At 38.8% G+C, this 20,101-nt stretch overlaps 1 protein-coding gene across 4 annotated transcripts in view; it reads right to left on the reverse strand.

Moving 5' to 3' along the window:
- Positions 1-20,101, reverse strand: part of IFTAP (intraflagellar transport associated protein) — a 102,088-nt gene that overhangs the window by 40,344 nt on the left and 41,643 nt on the right. For all 4 annotated transcript variants that reach the window (XM_010592123.3, XM_010592121.3, XM_010592120.3 and 1 more), the window contains one exon: positions 14,991-15,146. In XM_010592123.3, coding sequence (XP_010590425.1) covers positions 14,991-15,123 — 133 coding nt within the window. In that variant the 5' untranslated portion in view covers positions 15,124-15,146. The remainder of the gene's footprint in view (positions 1-14,990; positions 15,147-20,101) is intronic.

A 20,101-nucleotide genomic window follows, 5' to 3' on the forward strand; every position in this document is an offset into this window, starting at 1 on the left:
GGATAATATTTCAGTATTCCTTCTCTGACAGTTTTCTGCCTTACACAGGTTCCAGCTTTCACAGGTTTTACTGCATATCAATTGCAAACTTGGGACATTATGATGTAGTCTCTGCCTGTCCCTTAAGTGAGAATGCTCTTTAGGGTTCAGATGAAGGCCCTACAGTCTGTCTTTATGTCATTCTGGCTTTCATTTTCCTTTTATTTCATTTATTCAACCAATATTTATTAAGCATCTGCTCATTTTACATTATCAGGAATTACTCCAACTTTAGATGCTAGAATAATAGTGCTGAACAAAGCCCACAAGAAGCCTGTCCTCACTGAGCTTACACTCAAGTGAATCAGAATAAATATATTTTGATGTATCACATCCATTCCTATGGCTCATATTACCTACATGTCCGTGACACCCATATCTTGAGAACTGCCCAGTGCTGTAAGAAAGGTACAAAAGCAAAGTGAGCTTTCGAGTTATACTGACTAGGCCCATAGTCCGACTCCATCACTTACTAGTTACTAACCACAGGCAAGTTATCAACCCTAAACCTAAAATCTCGGTTTCCTCATCTGTACACTTGGAATAATAAAAATAATAATTAAAAAAGTAAACTCACTAGGTTACTAGGAGGTGATCCACGTAAAGTGCTAACCAAAACATTAGTACTTAATAAATATTAGTTGCTATCAGTAATAATATTAAGGCTGGTTTCCTTACAATCTCACAATCCCAGATGTTTCTGTGGAAGAGGTATCGTGATATAAAGGAGGGTCAGATGTCTGAAGTTTGAATTCTTGACCTGATCTCAGGCAAGTTAGTAATCTACAATGACTTTCAGTTCCCTAGGCTATAAAACATGATAGTCAAAGCTATTTCTTTCTGTCACTGTGACAAATAAGTTACTCAGTGTAAATGTTTAGTGTATATAGCAACGAATGAATCCAAAAGTAAAGAAAACTGGACTGTCTCTTCCAGCTCTACGATTTGAACAGAAACAAGCTTCCAGGAATTTATCTGGAATATTAAATGAATATAGATAATAGTCCTGCTTTTAAGGGGCTGCATTATCAGAATTTATAGTCTAAACAAGTAGTCCTCAAAACAAATGCAGGAGGCAGGGCCAAGATGGCTGACTAGGTAGAAGCTACCTCGGGTCCCTCTTGCAACAAAGACTCAGAAAAACAAGTGAATCGATCACATACATGACAATCAACGAACCCTGACCATCAAACACAGATCTAAAGAGTTGACCTGAGTGACAGAGACTGAGAACGAACAACCACGGGGAAGCAGCGACTGTTTTCGGAGCCTGGAGCCAGCGTCCCAGTCAGGAAACCTTGGCGCCGGGCTTTGGACTGGGTGCAGGGGAGCTGAGCACGGCAACCTGAGACGGTACAAACACAGGAGGCAGCCCTAGCCCCCAGAAGTGACCTCGGGGGAAGCCCAGCCAGTGCACGCAGGCAGCACAGCGATGCGGCTGACAGGAGGAGAAGTCACCGGGAGGCAGAGACTCATTTTGGAGCCAGGAGTGCGGCGTCCCAGCCGGGAAACCCTGGCGCTGGGCTTTGGACTGGGAGCGGAGGAACTGATCACGGCTTCTGAGACAGCACAAGCACGGGACGCGGGCCTAACCCTCGGGGGCAATCTCTACCCAGCCAGCACACACAGTCGATGCACCCCTTGGGAATCTCAGATAAAACAGTCATCCCAAGCAAGGTAAGTAACTGTGTCTATATTGCGGGTTGCTACTCTCTCCTATTTATCTGAACCCTCCCCTACCCTTCCCAGGTGGATTCATTAACATTGGAATTTCCTGAGCCAGAGAGTGAACTGCCCTGCGGTTTTTCTTTCTTTTCCTTTTTTTTTTTTGGTCTTTTCCTAACCCATTCTCCTGGCCTGAGAGAAGCAGCTACAAAAAACCCAGGGACCAAAAATCCTTCCCTAATGGGACTAAAAATACAGAACCAGCTCCAGCCAAATATATGTGATCCACAGTCTTGGGCTTTCATCCCTACAGGGAACAAGGTGGCTATTATAATGTAAAGGCAATTCTGATAGGGATCTGACTGTAGTCCTTTTAGCAGATTACTGGAAAGACAAGTTTCCCAGGTATGATATCTCTGCATATTCAACAGAGCCCTCACTGACCCACAACAGGGAACTGAGGGCTGAAGCTCCACCCAGACCACCTAGCCTCCTGCCTTGGGGGTCTAAGGAGGGTGACACCTACCAATCTGTAGAGGTACTTGCATTGGGGGCCTAAGGTACAGCTGCAGAGCCCACCCACCAAAGTGTTTTAGGAATAGAGACACACGTACCTCACTGGCACCTGGGGGAAGCCTGTCAGCATTCTGCCCCCCTGGAGTGTGAAAACCTGCTGCTACTAGAATCTGGTGCACACAACTATCACCACTACTTCTCTGGGTGAATAGGTGACAGTCTGCACCACACATTTGATGACCCAAAATCAGATTCTACTCAAGAATAGTGAATGGACTCTTAGGCTTATATATCTGGTTACAGCCCAAACCAGCTGGTAATAGGACATAAGTGATTCAAGGGCTACAACAATCAAGACAGCGCAATCTAGTAGCCCATCTACATATACTGAAAGAAAACAAGATAAGACTCAGTAAGCAAATATAGAATAAATCACTACAATATCTTAGAGATGGCTCGGAGACAGCAGTCGATATCTAACCACATAAAGAAGCAGACCATGATTGCTTCTACAACTCCCCAAACTAAAGAATCAAAATCTTTCCCAAATGAAGATACCATCCTGGAATTGCCAGATGCAGAATATAAGAAACTAATTTACAGAAAGCTTCAAGACACCAGGAATGACCTCAGAAATGAAATAAGGGAATCTACAGAAAAAGTCACAGAACACACTGATAAAGCAGTTGGAGAACTCAAAAAGATTATTCAAGAACATAGTGGAAAAATTAATAAGCTGCAAGAATCCATAGAGAGACAGCATTCAGAAATCCAAAAGATTAACAGTAAAATCACAGAATTAGACAACTCAATAGGAAGTCAGAGGAGCAGACTCGAGCAATTGGAATGCACGGTGGGGGATCTGGAGGACAAGGGATTTGACATTAACATAGCTGAAAAAAAATCAGATAAAAGAATTAAAAAAAATGAAGAAACCCTAAGAACCACGTGGGACTCTATCGAGAAGAATAACTTGCATGTGATTGGAGTCCCAGAACAGGGAGGGATAACAGAAAACACAGAGAGTATTGTTGAAATCCATTGGCAGAAAACTTCCCTGACATCGTGAAAGACGAAAGGATATCTATCCAAGATGCTCATCGAACCCCATTTAAGATTGATCCAAAAAGAAAATCACCAAGACATATTATCATCAAACTTGCCAAAACCAAAGATAAAGAGAAAATTTGAAAAGCAGCCAGGGATAAAAGAAAGGTCTCCTACAAAGGAGAATCAATGAGAATAAGTTCAGACTACTCAGCAGAAACCATACAGTCAAGAAGGCAATGGGATAACATATGTAGAGCACTGAAGGAGAAAAACTGCCAGCCAAGGACCATATATCCAGCAAAACTCTCCAATGTGAAGGTGAAATTAAAACATTTACAGATAAACACAAGCTTAGAGAATTTGCAAAAACCAAACCAAACCTATAAGAAATACTAAAGGAAATTGGTGAGAAAAACAATAATATCAGATACCAGCACAACACAAGGTCACAGAACAGAACATCCTGATATCAACTCAAATAGGGAAATCACAAAAACAAATTAAGATTAATCTTAAAAAGAAAAAAACACTCAAAACAGGGAATCAATGGAGTCAATATGTAAAAGATCACAATAATCAAAAACAGGGACTAAATCCAGGTGGCATAGAACTGCCATATGGAGAGGGAAACAAGGCGATATAGGACAATACAAGTTAGGTTTGTACTTAGAAAAATAGGGGTAAATATTAAGGTAACCACAAAGAGGTATAACAACTCCATAACTCAAAATAAAAACCGAGAAAAACATAACGACTCAGCAAACATAAAGTCAAATACTATGAAAATGAGGAACACACAATTTACAAAGAAAAACGTCTCAGCTCAAAAAAGTAAGTGGAAAAAAGAAATTGTCAACAACACACATAAAAAGACATCAAAATGACAGCACTAAACACATACTTATCTATAATTACGTTGAATATAAATGGACTAAATGCACCAATAAAGAGACAGAGAGTCTAAGACTGGATAAAGAAACACCATCCATCTATATGCTGCCTACAAGAGACACACTTTAGACTTAGAGACACAAACAAACTAAAACTCAAAGGATGGAAAAAAATATATCAAGCAAACAACAAGCAAAAAAGAGCAGGAGTAGCAATATTAATTTCTGACAAAATAGACTTTAAAGTTAAATCCACCACAAAGCATAAAGAAGGACACTACATAATGATTAAAAGGACAATTCACCAGGAAGATATAACCATATTAAATATTTATGCACCCAATGACAGGGCTGCAAGATACATAAAACAAACTTTAACACAACTGAAAAGTGAGATAGACACCTCCACAATTATAGTAGGAGACTTCAACACACCACTTTTGGAGAAGGACAGGACTTCCAGTAAGAAACTCGATAGGGACACAGAAGACCTAATTGCTACAATCAACCAACTTGACCTCATAGACTTATACAGAACACTCCACCCAACTGCTGCAAAGTATACTTTTTTTTCTAGCGCACATGGAACATTCTCTAGAATAGACCACATACTAGGTCATAAAACAAAACTTTGCAGAATCCAAAACATCAAAATATTACAAACCATCTTCTCAGACCACAAGGCAATAAAACTAGAAATCAATAACAGAAAAACTAGGGAAAAGAAATCAAATACTTGGAAACTGAACAATACCCTGCTGAAAAAAGATTGGGTTATAGAAGACATTAAGGAGGGAATAAAGAAATTTATAGAATGAAAACACTTCCTATCCAAACCTCTGGGACAGAGCAAAAGCAGTGCTCAGAGGTCATTTTATATCAATAAATGCACACATACAAAAAGAAGAAAGAACCAAACTCAGAGAACTGTCCCTACAACTTGAACAAATAGAAAATGAGCAACAAAAGAATCCATCAGGCACCAGAAGAAAACAAATAATAAAAATTAGAGCTGAACTAAATGAATTAGAGAACAGAAAAACAATTGAAAGAATTAACAAAGCCAAAAAGCTGGTTCTTTGAAAAAATTAACAAAATTGATAAACCACTGGCCAGACTGACTAAAGAAATACAGGAAAGGAAACAAATAACCTGAATAAGAAACGAGATGGGCCACATCACAACAGACCCAACTGAAATTAAAAGAATCATATCAGATTATTACAAAAAATTGTACTCTAACAAATTTGCAAACCTAGAAGAAATGGATGAATTCCTACAAAAACACTACCTACCTAAACTAACACAATCAGAAGTAGAACAACTAAATAGACCCATAACAAAAAAAGAGATTGAAACAGTAATCAAAAAACTCCCAACAAAAAAAAGCCCTGGCCTGGACGGCTTTACTGCAGAGTTCTACCGACCTTTCAGAGAAGAGTTAACGCCACTACTACTAAAGGTATTTCAAAGCATAGAAAATGGTGGAATACTACCTACCTCATTCTATGAAGCCACCATCTCCCTGATACCAAAACCAGGTAAAGATACCACAAAAAAAGAAAATTACAGACCTATATCCCTCGTGAACATAGATGCAAAAATCCTCAACAAAATTCTAGCCAATAGAATTCAACAACATATCAAAAAAATAATTCACCTCGACCAAGTGGGATTTATACCAGGTATGCAAGGCTGGTTTAATATTAGAAAAACCATTAATGTAATCCACCATATAAATAAAACAAAAGACAAAAACCACATGATCTTATCAATTGATGCAGAAAAGGCATTTGACAAAGTCCAACACCCATTTATGATAAAAAAAACTCTCAGCAAAATAGGAATTGAAGGGAAATTCCTCAACATAATAAAGGGCATCTATACAAAGCCAACAGCCAACATCACTCTAAATGGAGAAAGCCTGAAAGCATTTCCATTGAGAACGGGAACCAGACAAGGATGCCCTTTATCACCGCTGTTATTCAGCATTGTGCTAGAGGTCCTAGCCAAAGCAATTAGGCTAGACAAAGAAATAAAGGGCATCCGGATTGGCAAGGAGGAAGTAAAATTATCTCTATTTGCAGATGACATGATCTTATACACAGAAAACCCTAAGGAATCCTCCAGAAAACTACTAAAACTAATAGAAGAGTTTGGCAGAGTCTCGGGTTATAAGATAAACATACAAAAATCACTTGGATTCCTCTACAGCAACAAAAAGAACATCGAAGAGGAAATCACCAAATCAATAGTATTCACAGTAGCCCCCAAGAAGATAAAATACTTAGGAATAAATCTTACCAAAGACGTAAAAGACCTATACAAAGAAAACTACAAAGTACTACTGCAAGAAACTAAAAGTGACCTACATAAGTGGAAAAACATACCTTGCTCATGGACAGGAAGACTTAACATAGTGAAAATGACTATTCTACCAAAAGCCATCTATACATACAATGCACTTCCGATCCAAATTCCAATGACATTTTTTAATGTGATGGAGGAACAAATCACCAACTTCATATGGAAGGGAAAGAAGCCCCGGATAAGTAAAGCATTACTGAAAAAGAAGAAGAAAGTGGGAGGCCTCATTCTGATTTTAGAACATATTATACAGCCACAGTAGTCAAAACAGCCTGGTACTGGTAAAACAATAGGCACATAGACCAATGGAACAGAATTGAGAACGCAGATATAGATACATCCACATATAAGCAGCTGATATTTGACAAAGGCCCAGTGCCAGTTAATTGGGGAAAAGATAGTCTTTTTAACAAATGGTGCTGGCATAACTGGATATCCATTTGCAAAAAAATGAAATAGGACATGCACAAAAACTAATTCCAAGTGGATCAAAGACCTAAACATAAAGACTAAAACGATAAAGATCATGGAAGAAAAAATAGGGACAACGTTAGGAGCCCTAATACAAGGCATAACTAGAATACAAAACTACCAAAAATGATGAAGAGAAACCAGATAACTGGGAGCTCCTAAAAATCAAACACCTATGCTCATCTAAAGACTTCAACAAAAGAGTGAAAAGACCACCTACAGACTGGGAAAGAATTTTCAGCTATGACTTCTCCGACCAGCGCCTGATCTCTAAAATCTATATGATTCTGTTAAAACTCAACCACAAAAAGACAAACAACCCAATCAAAAATGGGCAAAGGATATGAACACTCACTTCACTAAAGAAGACATTCAGGCAGCTAACAGATACATGAGAAAATGCTCTCGATCATTAGCCATTAGAGAAATGCAAATTAAGACTACGATGAGATTCCATCTCACTCCAACAAGGCTGGCATTAATCCAAAAAACACAAAATAATAAATGTTGGAGAGGCTGCGGAGAGACTGGAACTCTTATACACTGCTGGTGAGAATGTAAAATGGTACAACCACTTTGGAAATCTATCTGGCGTTTTCTTAAAAACTTAGAACTACCATACAACCTAGAAATCCCACTCCTCGGAATATACCCTAGAGAAATAAGAGCCTTTACACGAACAGATATATGCACACCCATGTTTATTGCAGCTCTGTTTACAATAGCAAAAAGCTGGAAGCAACCAAGGTGTCCATCAACGGATGAATGGTTCAATAAATTGTGGTATATTCACACAATGGAATACTACGCATCGATAAAGAACAGTGACGAATCTGTGAAACATTTCATAACGTGGAGGAACCTGGAAGGCATTATGCTGAGTGAAATTAGTCGGAGGCAAAAGGACAAATACTGTATAAGACCACTATTATAAGATCTTGAGAAATAGTATAAACTGAGAAGAACACATACTTTTGTGGTTAGGAGGGGGGGAGGGAGGGAGGGTGGGAGAGGGTTATTTACTGATTAGTTAGTAGATAAGAACTACTTTAGGTGAAGGGAAGGACAATACTCAATACAGGGAAGGTCAGCTCAACTGGACTGGACCAAAAGGAAAGAAGTTTCCGGGATAAACTGAATGCTTCAAAGGTCAGCGGAACAAGGGCGGAGGTTTGGCGACTATGGCTTAAGGGGACTTAAGGGGACTTCTAAGTCAATTGGCAAAATAATTCTATTATGAAAACATCCCACTTTGAAATGTGGCGTCTGGGGTCTTAAATGCTAACAAGCGGCCATCTAAGATGCATCAATTGGTCTCAACCCACTTGGATCAAAGGACAATGAAGAACACCAAGCTCACACGATAACTATGAGCCGAAGAGACAGAAAGGGCCACATGAACTAGAGACTGACATCATCTTGAGACCAGAAGAAGTAGATGGTGCCCGGCCACAACCAATGACTGCCCTGACAGGGAGCACAACAGAGAACCCCTGAGGGAGCAGGAGATCAGTGGGATGCAGACCCCAAATTCTCATAAAAAGACCACACTTAACGGTCTGACTGAGACTAGAGGAATCCCGGCGGTCATGGTCCCCAAACCTTCTGTTGGCCCAGGACAGGAACCATTCCAGAAGACAACTCATCAGACATGGAAGGGACTGGACAGTGGGTAGGAGAGAGATGCTGATGAAGAGTGAGCTAATTGTATCAGGTGGACAATTGAGACTATGTTGGCATCTCCTGTCTGGAGGGGAGATAGGAGGGTAGAGAGGGTTAGAAACTGGCAAAATTGTCAAGAAAGGAGAGACTGGAAGGAGGGAGCGGGCTGACTCATTATGGAGAGAGTAAGTGGGAGTATGGAGTAAGGTGTACATAAGCTTATATGTGATAGACTGACTTGATTTGTAAACTTTCACTTAAAGCTCAATAAAAATTATTAAAAAACAAACAAACAAACAAATTGAGCATCAGGATCACCTGGAGAGCCTTATGAATATACAGTTTCATAGTCCCCTGCCTAGAGAATCTCATTTAATCAGCCTAGAATAGGGGACAGAAATCTGTATTTTATGAGTGCCAGGTCTTTTTGCTAGTCAGTCAGGTTGAAAACCAGCTGTCTATATGAGCGCTGTCCAATAAAAATATGATGGAAGACATATACGTAGTTTGAAATTTTCCAGTAGCCACATTAAAAAAAAAGTCTTTAAAAAGCGAACTTAATTTTAATGATACAATTTATTTAAACCAATTTTTCAAACAATTATCATTTTAAAATGTAATTATAATATAAAAATAATAAACAAAAAAACCAAACCCAGTGCCGTCAAGTCAATTCCGACTCATAGCGACCCTATAGGACAGAGTTGAACTGCCCCATAGAGTTTCCAAGGAGTGCCTGGCGGATTCGAACTGCCGACCCTTTGGTTAGCAGCCATAGCACTTAACCACTATGCCACCAGGGTTTCCATAAAAATAGTATTAGTAAGGTATTTTACATTCTTTTTTATCATACTAAGTCTTCAAACTGTAGTGTGGATTTTACACCTATAGGATATTCCAATTCAAATGCCAATTTTTCATCAGAAATACATGACCTCTACTTAGATTTCATAAATTTACCTTTGAAAAAATATAGTCACATGCCACGTTGTCCCAAACATAAAAGTTTTCCAAAAACTGAATAGAGATCAGTTTTTTTATTTAAGTTAATTAAAATTAAACAAAATCAAAAGCTGAGTTCCTCAGTAGCACTAGCCACATTTCAAGTGTTCAACAGCCACATTAGCTCGTGGCTAATGTATTAGACAGTGCAAACCTATATGTGCCCAAGTCAAATGGTAATTGTATAGTGCTAAATCTGTAATGGCGGTAGAGCGTGGGCATAATTTCCTAAAGAACTAGACATGAATAAGGTAAAAAATATAGTTGAACTCTCTTATGATTATATATGATTATTAAAATCTAAGAAAAATTTAAGCACACTTAGGGGTTTCAGAAACCCTAAGAATCTAAAATTTTCAAATGCCAGACCACTGACAGTTTATAAAGCGACAGGCATGACATCTGTCTTGTTCAAACACGCAATGTTCAGCCTAAGGGGGAATTTAATTCGAATATTAATGACTAGGAAGGGAGAAAAAGGTTGAGCTGACAGATTTTTTTTTCCAAAGATAAGTTAAAAGAACAGTAAAACGCTAAAAGCACAATGTATTGTAAATGAAATGAGGATAGCATTAAAAAAGAAAAAAAACTGGAAACAAAATTACACCTCAAAATCTGAAACAAAATCCTTGATCTGGGCAAAAGATAGAGTAAATACAGCAGTGAATAGAAAGCTGTTATTATGTGGTAATACAGAACATCTGAAAACTGGAAGAATTATTTGGGAAACTGGACCCTAGTTTAAAGTTTAAACTGGATCCTAGTTTTAAGGATGAAAAACAAAGAGCTATGAAGAGTTAATCATATAAGTACAGTAGATTCATTTCAATTTCCAAACTATTTTAAGCTGAATGCTTGGTAAAAAGGGCAACTTTAAAGGAAATTAACCATTTAGCCTGAAGCATAAAATCAGATCAATAATCAACAACAATCACTTGTATGTGGGGCGGAGGGCAGGGGAGGGTAGAAAAAGTTGAATGAAATCACAGAAAAAATAACTACTGCAGCCTTCCAAGATTATTGAAAGAAACAAAATGGAGTTGTAAAGGTTCAATGTCAACTTCTAAGTCACTGGATTCTTAAATATACAATTTCTGTGATGGCAATATGACCAAGAACTACCACTCTAAAATGTGGGAGCGAATGCTTCTCAAAAGACAGCCTGGTAATAATTCTGGTCTAGAAGAAAATTAAAAGAAATAGTTTTTTCTTTTCACTAGTTTAGAAGTAACTCTCAACCTTATTGAAGCAAGGTTACATCTCCATCTGAAAGACTTATTATTTAAAAGATAAGAAGTCTCCCTCTCTCCCTCTCTATGTGTGTATATATATATATACACACACACACAAATATATGTATATACATATATATAGAAAGCCTAAAAAAAAATTTTTTTTTTTTTTTAAGAAAGCTGGACAATGAATAAGGAAGACAGAAGAAGAATTGATGCATTTGAATTATGGTGTGGGGAAGAATATTGAACACACCATGGACTGCCAGAAGAATGAACAAGTCTGTCTTGGAATAAGTACAACCAGAGTGCTCCTTGGAAGCGAGGATGGCAAGACTTCATCTCACATACTTTGGACGCGTTATCAGGAGGCACCAGGCCCTGGCAAAGGACTTGTGCTTGGTAAGGTAGAAGGTCACTGAAAAAGAGGAAGACTCTCAACATGATGGACTGACACGGTGGCTGCAACAATGGGCTCAAACATAGCAACAACTGTGAGGATGGCACAGGAAGGACCAGGCAGTGTTTCATTCTGTTGTACACAGGGTCGCTATGAGTTTGAACCAACTCAATGGCACCTAACAATAACATAGATATATATAGTAAAACAAATGGAACTGTGACCCAAAATGGCCTTCATTAATGGAGGCATTTTAATAACTCTCAAATTCAGCCCTAATCTGTCAATGCATAAGGCACACTGACAGGCTGACTTTCTCGTCCTCCCTCCAAGGATGGGTGGCCCTCCCATGAGCTCTCACCTCTCTCCACTATGGGACTTACCATACATTAGTGTAATTTCCCATTTGCTTATTTAGCTTTCCCACTTGACTGAGTGCTTCGGAATACAAACTGTATATTATTTATTTCTGAATCCTCAATATCTAAAATAATATCTAGACTATAACAAAACACTCACAGAATTAATGAATGAATAAATGAGTGTATGAAGAATAATTACAAGTATTTACACCTGTATTTTCACAACCTAAAAAAGTGATGGCAATATTATGCAAGGAGGCCAAGATCATCTTTTTTTTGTCCATTACACACATATTCTAGAAAGGCCTATAAATTAATTATATTCACAAAGAAACTGATATGAAAAAGACTGAAACTTAGTCCTTTATGCACAATAATGTCAACAATATAATAACATCTTCAATAATGAATACAACCAAGATTTGCGTGCTGATTTTCTAATACATATCTCACAATTTGGTCTTACCCTCTGAAACTAAAGTCATTGTTGAGAAAACAATTATAACTGCCCATTTAAAACTAACAATTAATGTGTCTATTTAAACATTTTGATACAGCATTGTATTTGTTCTCAAATATATACTATGGTTTAAAAAAACCCAGAGCTGCTTAAAACAAACAAATCCTGATCAACATAAATGTACTAGAATGAAAATTATGCTACAATATTTACGGTTTCCAGTTGTTCTCCAAGAGTCTGAAGCAGTAATGTAAATTTCTTTCAACAAGGCTATAGTTTAATTTTTTCCAGGGAAATATTTTCAATAGGATTACTGACCCTTTTAACACTCTTAGAAAGAAAATGAATCGCATAAGCATTCTGGCGTATAACTATTATAAAAAATAAATAGAACAGTCAATCTATGGAAATGGTAACGGACTTGAGAAACTAAGCTTACTAGCAAAACGTACAAAGGTATGCCTGGTGACAACCACTTTTACAGAGAAAAGATTCCACTACATATCAGCAAAGGAGCCGAACACCCTGAGACAAACAAACGGCCAGAAAGAAGGGGGAAAACAGGGACTTTGAAGAAATAGCTTCCATGTCTTTCTGAACCAGAATGAACCACATCCATCTTGATTAATTCTGCTGGTTATCACTCAACTCAGGCCAATGCCTTGGTCCTGTTTGGTTTTTCAAATGGTATTTAAATGTTACGGGGGAAAAAAAGACTTATATTGATTGAAGACACATTTTTGTACTCACAACTCTTTGTGTTTTAAGAGGAATTTTTCAGGCCATTAGTTTTATAATGTGAACTGTTGCCTAGGGATATTTTGGGGGAAAAAAAAAAAACAGCATGCTTGGAGATGCAGTTTATGTGACTTGCATAATCATTTACTTCAGCTCAACTTGGGGCCCAAAACCGAACTCCAAAGAAAGTCACCACATCTGCAAGGGCTGCTTTCTTGGCATGCAGTGATGGTATGAACAGCAACGACGATCGTACAGGGATTTGAAAACAGAAAGAACCTTATCCCCAAAATAATTACCTCATAACCTCCTTAGAACTTCCACATGCTTTTACGAAGTGCTTACGCTTCTGGCTACAAAAATGAAGTTAGCCTTACAAATAATTTCAAAAATACTTTGAATCATCAAAATGCCATCAGTATAACAAAATGGCATTGGTTCTGCCGGTTCCAGCCTTGTTTGCATCCCCCTTCTAGCCATCCATACTGCCATGCTTAGGTCCAGAAAATAGGAACTAAATCATTAGGCTCAGAAAAAGCACGCATCTCCCTGAACCTGTGTTCATAGACCAAAAGGTGATTTGACCATTTCCAAGATTAACTTGATCAACATATCATGTCAAAGCAGAACGTTCCTAGCCCCAAAGTTAACTAGGTATTTCCTAAATTCTCCACTTCGGTTAGGTGTAAGCAAAACCACAGCTATGGTTTCTGTTTGAGTGTAAGCAAAACCACAGCTATCCCTGATAACCCGACTATCTCGCAGAAAAAAACAAACAAGGTATAATCACTTTTCCTTATCTTTGTTACAACTGCCCTTCTTTCACGTTTGTTCAGGGCACATGAATCAGGACTTCAAATCACAGAGTCAGGCTTCTTGAGAATGTCATGATCTCGGATATTATGAAACTTCCTCTTCTCAACTTCAAGTACACATTAGAATCAGCAGAGAAGCTTTTACAAAATAGTGATTCCTAGGCTCCAGCCTGGGATGTGGGGTGGACCCTGGTATCAATATGTTCTAAAAGCACCCCAGGTGGGTCTGACGTGCAGGTAGGTAGAGAACCAATGGTCTCACAAATGAGGCTCAATGATCCAGAGAGGACCAAGGTTGAGAGCAAGCTAATGGCAATCTGGAGCAGAACCCAGAACAAAGATCATAAAGTCAAATGCCTACAGGAGCCACTTACGTGAATGAAACTGGCATTGTATACATGCACTCTTGCATTGTGTGAATGCCAGAGAATGTGATCAACTAGAAAATTCGGGTTGAGGGGTAGGGGATGGAGCAGCAGCTCTTGAGCTCTAGCTGATTACTGCCACAAGGGAATGCTGACCCTGGGATAACAGATCTTCCGACTTAATCAAGAGAAATCAAAAACCAAGATTTTTATGTAAAAATTTCCAATTTCTAATGTTGCCTCAATTACAATAACAACACTGTGTGAGCCAAACAGAACATATAATGCAACACAAAGATGGACTTGACCTTTAGGCCAAACCATCACCTCTGGCCAAAATGTTGCTTATATTCTACAGAAACCACAGCAGTACGATAACGATAATAAATAACAATAATAATACCTAGCATTCATTAAGTTCTTATTATGTGTTAGCCACTATGCCAAATTTACAGATTATTTCAATTAACCCTCACCAACTTTGAGAGGTACCACTATTATTCTCCATTTTATTCAGAGAAACAAAGAAGTTAAATGAGCTCCCCAAGTTCACACAGCCAGTTAGTTGTAACACCAGGATCCAAAGATGTGCAGGGCAACTCCACCACCCTAACCACCATGCTCTATTTCTTTAAAGTTTTAAATATGTTTTTTAACAACCTCCACTCTTTGCACTTGAATCTGTCCAAAAAAAAAATGAGAAGATTAAATACTTTTTCAGGTCCTTTCTAGTTCTCACAGTCAATGGTTCTCACTCCATAATACAATTCTTGGTTATATTAAAATATTGGTATTTACATATATCAGTCATAAATGCCCTAATGAGAACCGCCTAATGAAAGAACGGAATGAATGTTCATTAAATACTCTAAGGTTCTATCTGAAAAGGCACCAATAACATAAAAGTTTAATAAAATCACTTTATCTCTATTGCTATAGAAAGTACTCCATTTTACCTTTTGAAAGATGAATAAAAGTGCTCAGAAATTCTTCGTATGTTTGCTCATGACAACTAACAAACTTATCCAAGACTTCTTCAATTAACCGATCTTCATCCATAATCTCCAAGCCTGATGTCTGACCAGGCATTCCTATTCACGAGGCCACTTTATCTACGAGACAAAGAAAAACACAGGCTAGAGAGAGTCACTCAGTTCCCGACCCTCTGAAAACACTCTGGATGGATGGGTGAAGAATTCTAAGGTCCCAAAAGGGCAGATCAAGATGGAGTTACTAAAGCAACATATGCTAGTCCAAGAAACCAGGGTTTTATTCATATCTTTGCGGCTTAATTATTAACTATCACAGTTTTACTTTGGCTTCAGTTTCGTCATTGCCATCTTCTTAATTCACAGGAATATCGTCATATGACTGCACAATTAGAAATGAGTGTTCTGCCCTTTGCCTACAGGAAGATCTGCTATGACTATGACCCTCTCACTCTGAAGACACTGATATCACCTAAAGATAAATCAAGGTAATCCCTCATGCATTACAACTCCATATAAAAAAGGATGTTGGATGGGCTAAGTAAAAACAAAAAGTTGTAGCTGAGTACCTCGTTATAACGGAGGAAGCTGTTTCAAGTTATTTGTATCTAAAAATTAGATATGGCTGGGGAAAACTGAGGCTTTAACAATGCAAAGCTGAATAAATTATACTTGCAGTTGTTGGATAATAAATAATACGTAAACTCAAAGGTAGCTGTTATTTCCCTATGGGTAGGAATGTACTTAATTAGAAGAATGTCAATGTCAATCTGCTTTTCCAGAATTGGACCCCAGAAAAATTTCAACAGTGCATTTTACCAATCTCATCCTGAAACCAATGCTGGTAATCTACTTCAGCAAACAAATACCAAACAGAAGCAGCCAGGTTGTGCTTTATCTTGCTGCACATGGAAGCTTTAAGAGCGATAACAGAAATTCCTTTAAACTTTCTTTCCAATTCTCAAACTGGTGTATTCTGAGTATTTATCTTTAACACATCTCACTAGTACTAAAGGCAAATAAATAACAGGCTACGCACAGCACAATTCAAAATCCTTCAAGGCCTTCGATTTTCTGCATTTGGTTATTGTAATATAAAAATAAAGATGCTATGTCTTTAATGACTTTTATTAAGACTTTTAGAATATTCAGTTTCACAGACCGTCACTATTTGAAGAGTTCAAATACACATCTTCAAATTTAGAAGTTTCCCTACCTATTTAAAAAATTATAACCTAATATTAAAAGTCCCTAGAGACTGTCAGAGCACATAATCATTTACCAGACAATCAAGTGGTTTATACAAATCCTAGTGGTTTTCTAGAAGAAAGCAATGCTTTTTCTAGTTACCATTCAAGTACTTTTATGTTTTTATCATGAAGTATTTTTCTAAAGAAAAAAGAGAGATTTACCTGGAAAACAGAAGTCTTTCTTTTGATTTTATTTTTATTTTTTATGACTTACAGCTCCACATGAAAGACCCAGAACATACTGTGATGATAAGTAAATGTGTGTTAAAGATCTACCAATACATCTAAGTAACACTTGCACAGTCACAGTTTCCAGGAGGAAACACAGGAGTATGCATTGCTCTTCCTGGTCTACTAAACTTCATCTGAAGACCACAAGCCTGGTTGAACAGGGTTCTCTTCTTACCAAGTCATGGACAAGGATCAAGAACATCACATGACCTCCCTGAAGACCCATTTTGGACAATCTAATAGTGAAACTAGTAACTACCTGAGCTGGTCAACACTGTGTGCTCTCTGAAAAGACATTATTATGACATATAGTATATGTAATTATCACCACTGATTTTGCACATCTCTGATGTTTATCTTTAGATCCCTGCTTAACTTATCCAAACAAAATGCAACTTCGACAGGCAGCAGCAGTACACCTTAAGTCACCTCAAGCTAGTCTTCTCTCACAGTGTATAACCTACTTTTTAGCAGCCTGCCTACCTACCTACCCATTGCTGTTGAGTTGATTCCAACTCATAGCGACAGAGGGTTACATGTCGGCAAAGAAGGTTTTTACAAAACTGTGAAGTTTAATACTGTTGCATAATAATAATAAATACTACATTTTGAAAGAGTCTTAGAGGAGCTATCAAATTCCACTTTCTCAAATGTTTATAGTGCTGCTCAACAAGAATCTACTGCTGTGCTGAAAGGTAAGATGGAATATTACCAAAATAATTCACCTTGGCTAAGGAAATGAAACCATCGACCTTAGTTCTTCACAGGGTAGGTCTCCTTTCATATATTTGCAAATAGCCAAATCCCCAACAGACCAAATTACAGTGCAGTTGCATGGATTTATTTAAATGATAGAAGAGACCTCATATAGATCCATTCCTAAGTCTGTCTTTAAGTTGAATCTGTGGGTAAATCAGATCGGGTACATATGGTTCTTATTTAGTGTCAGTTAGTCAAATGTCTGTCTTAGCATATAGTATATATTTTATCTCTCTATGCATATAAAACATTTAAGAAACACTTCCAAACTGTGCAGTGTTTTCATGAGCGTCACAAACTAGTGTGTGCATTCATTATTAATGATTATAGTAGGTATTTAGCTCAAAATCTTAATATAATAGGCTTTACGGCAGTCTGTTCTTAAGTACGAGTTGTCCATAAGTTTAACATTCACAACCCAAGGACTGCCTGTAATCAATGTCACTAAATGGTACAAAGTTCTTTAACTGGTATATGTTCTCCTGTATATATTACAGCGACAAAAAGTAAATATAATAAAAATTTTTTAAAAAGATTCTGAAAGGTTCAGCTACAGTTTCATCAGGGAGAGGCAGCCAGCTATACAGCCTACTCACGCCTCCAGAACCAGAGAAGAACAGCGCTTTCGGCAAAAGGTAAGTATTTGTGTATATTTTACCAGGTCCCCTGCTCCCAAGTCGGCTTCAGAGGGTCTTGATTTCCCCAGGCCTGCGATAGGCCCTGATGAGCGCCAGGAGCCATTCTCCCAGCCTTGGAGAAGGAATAAATTCGCAATTGGGGGAAAAGATAATTTATCAGCTCTGTTAACCTGGGAAACTCTGTACAGAAGCGACTTCTGTCCAGGCATAAACTGTCTGTGGACTTTGAGTACCTTTCCTCCCTGCATGGACCTGTGTGGACCTATTTCAGGAAAATAGGCCCTTGTTGGCAGACTGCAACTGTTTCAGCTGTGCAGTAGAGACGTGGGTGTTTGATGTTTGACAACGCTTTGCCTATTAAATACGGTTCTCATCTATCCACATCAGGGGCCTCAGGACTGGTGGCTCCACCCAAGGCAGGGGTCCAAGGATATCTGGTACCGCCCACTCCTTACAACCAAAAGCATTGGGGGCCTGTGGTCTGTCTGCAGAACCCACCCACCTGTACACTCTAGGGAAGAGGGACATGCTTTCCACAGAGACACTTGGGGACAATTCTCAGCCACCTGCCTTGTTTACGGCGTGACCCCCTGCTGCAACCAGATACTGGTACCTACACCAATCACCCCTGCACCTCTAAGACTGTAGGACAGAGCCTGTACCACACAGTTGATGATCAGCTACGTGGACACCTGACCTGAATCCACACAAGAAAAGTAAATGGACTCCTAAACTGATATACCTGATAACACCTCTAGCCATTTGGTGACGGGACATGAGAGCTTCAAAGACAAAAATAATCAAGCTAGCTTACTCAAGCACCATTTGGCCATACCAAAACAAAACAAAGCAAGAAACTACGGAACAGTAAGCAAATATAAAATACACTATTATAATAACTTATAGATAGCTCAGAGACAACAGTCAATATCAACTCACATTAAGAAACAGACCATTATGGCTTCAACAAGATCTGAAAACAAGGAATCAAGGGATCTTCTAGATGAAACTGCCTTCCTAGAATTACCAGATGCAGAATACAAAAGAATAATATACAGGACCCTTCAAGACATCAGGAAGGAGATCAGACCACATAGAGAATACACCAAGGAATACACAGACAAAGCAGTTGCAGAAATTAAAAAGGTTCTTCAAGAACATCATGAAAAATTTAATAAGCTGCAAGAATCGACACAGAGACAGCAATCATGTATTCAGAAGATTAACAATAAAATTACAGAACTAGACACTCCACAGAAAGTTAAGTGAGCAGAATTGAGCAAGTGGAAAGCAGAATTGGTGAGCTTGAAGATAAAGCACTTGGCACCAATATAATGAAGAAAAATAGATAAAAGAATTTAAAAAAATGAAGAACCTTAAGAATCATGTGGGAAGCGGAGCCAAGATGGCGGAATAGTCAGACGCTTCTGTTGAGCCCTCTTTACAACAAACACCCGAAAAAACAAGTGAAAGAAGTATATTTGTGACAAGCCGAGAGCCCTGAGCATCAAAGGAAAGCTCAGACAACGAAATGAGGGGCAGGGGGAGGAAGAAGCCGTTCAGAAGCGGAGAGGAGTTACCGGACCTGAAGCACGGGGAGCCCTCAGACACCGTTCCCAGAGCGTCGGCGGCAGTGGCGGTGGGCTGCTACTAGAGTTCGGCTGCAGTTTCCTCAGGAAGAAGCAACCAGCCACAGCCTACTCACACCTCCGGAACCTGAGCAGAACGGCGCTCTCGGCAAAAGCTAAGTACTTGCGTATATTTTACCACATCCCCCCACCACCACGAAGCCAGCTTCAGCAGCTAAATCCCTGAGCCTGATATAGACCCTGGTGAGCACCTAGAGCCATTCTACCAACCTTGGGGAAGAAAAAAATTTGTAACTGGGGGGAAAAGATAATTTACTAGCTCCATTAACCAGGGGAGCTCAGGACAGGAGCGGCTTCTGTCCAGGCATAAACTGTCCGTGGACCTTGAGCACCTTTCCCTTCTGCATGGACCTGAGTGGGCCTATTTCAGGAGAATAGGCCCTTGTTGGCAAACTCCAATCATTTCAGCTGTGCAGTGGAGAGGTGGCTGTTTGATGTTTGACATTGCTTTGCCTATTAAACAAGGTCCTCACCTATCCACATCAGGGACCTAAGGACTGGCCACTCCAGTCAGGTAACCCAGTCACCCACGACAGGGGTCCAAAGATAAC

Source organism: Loxodonta africana, chromosome 7, assembly GCF_030014295.1.
Source record: "Loxodonta africana isolate mLoxAfr1 chromosome 7, mLoxAfr1.hap2, whole genome shotgun sequence".
NCBI classification, from domain to species: domain Eukaryota; kingdom Metazoa; phylum Chordata; class Mammalia; order Proboscidea; family Elephantidae; genus Loxodonta; species Loxodonta africana.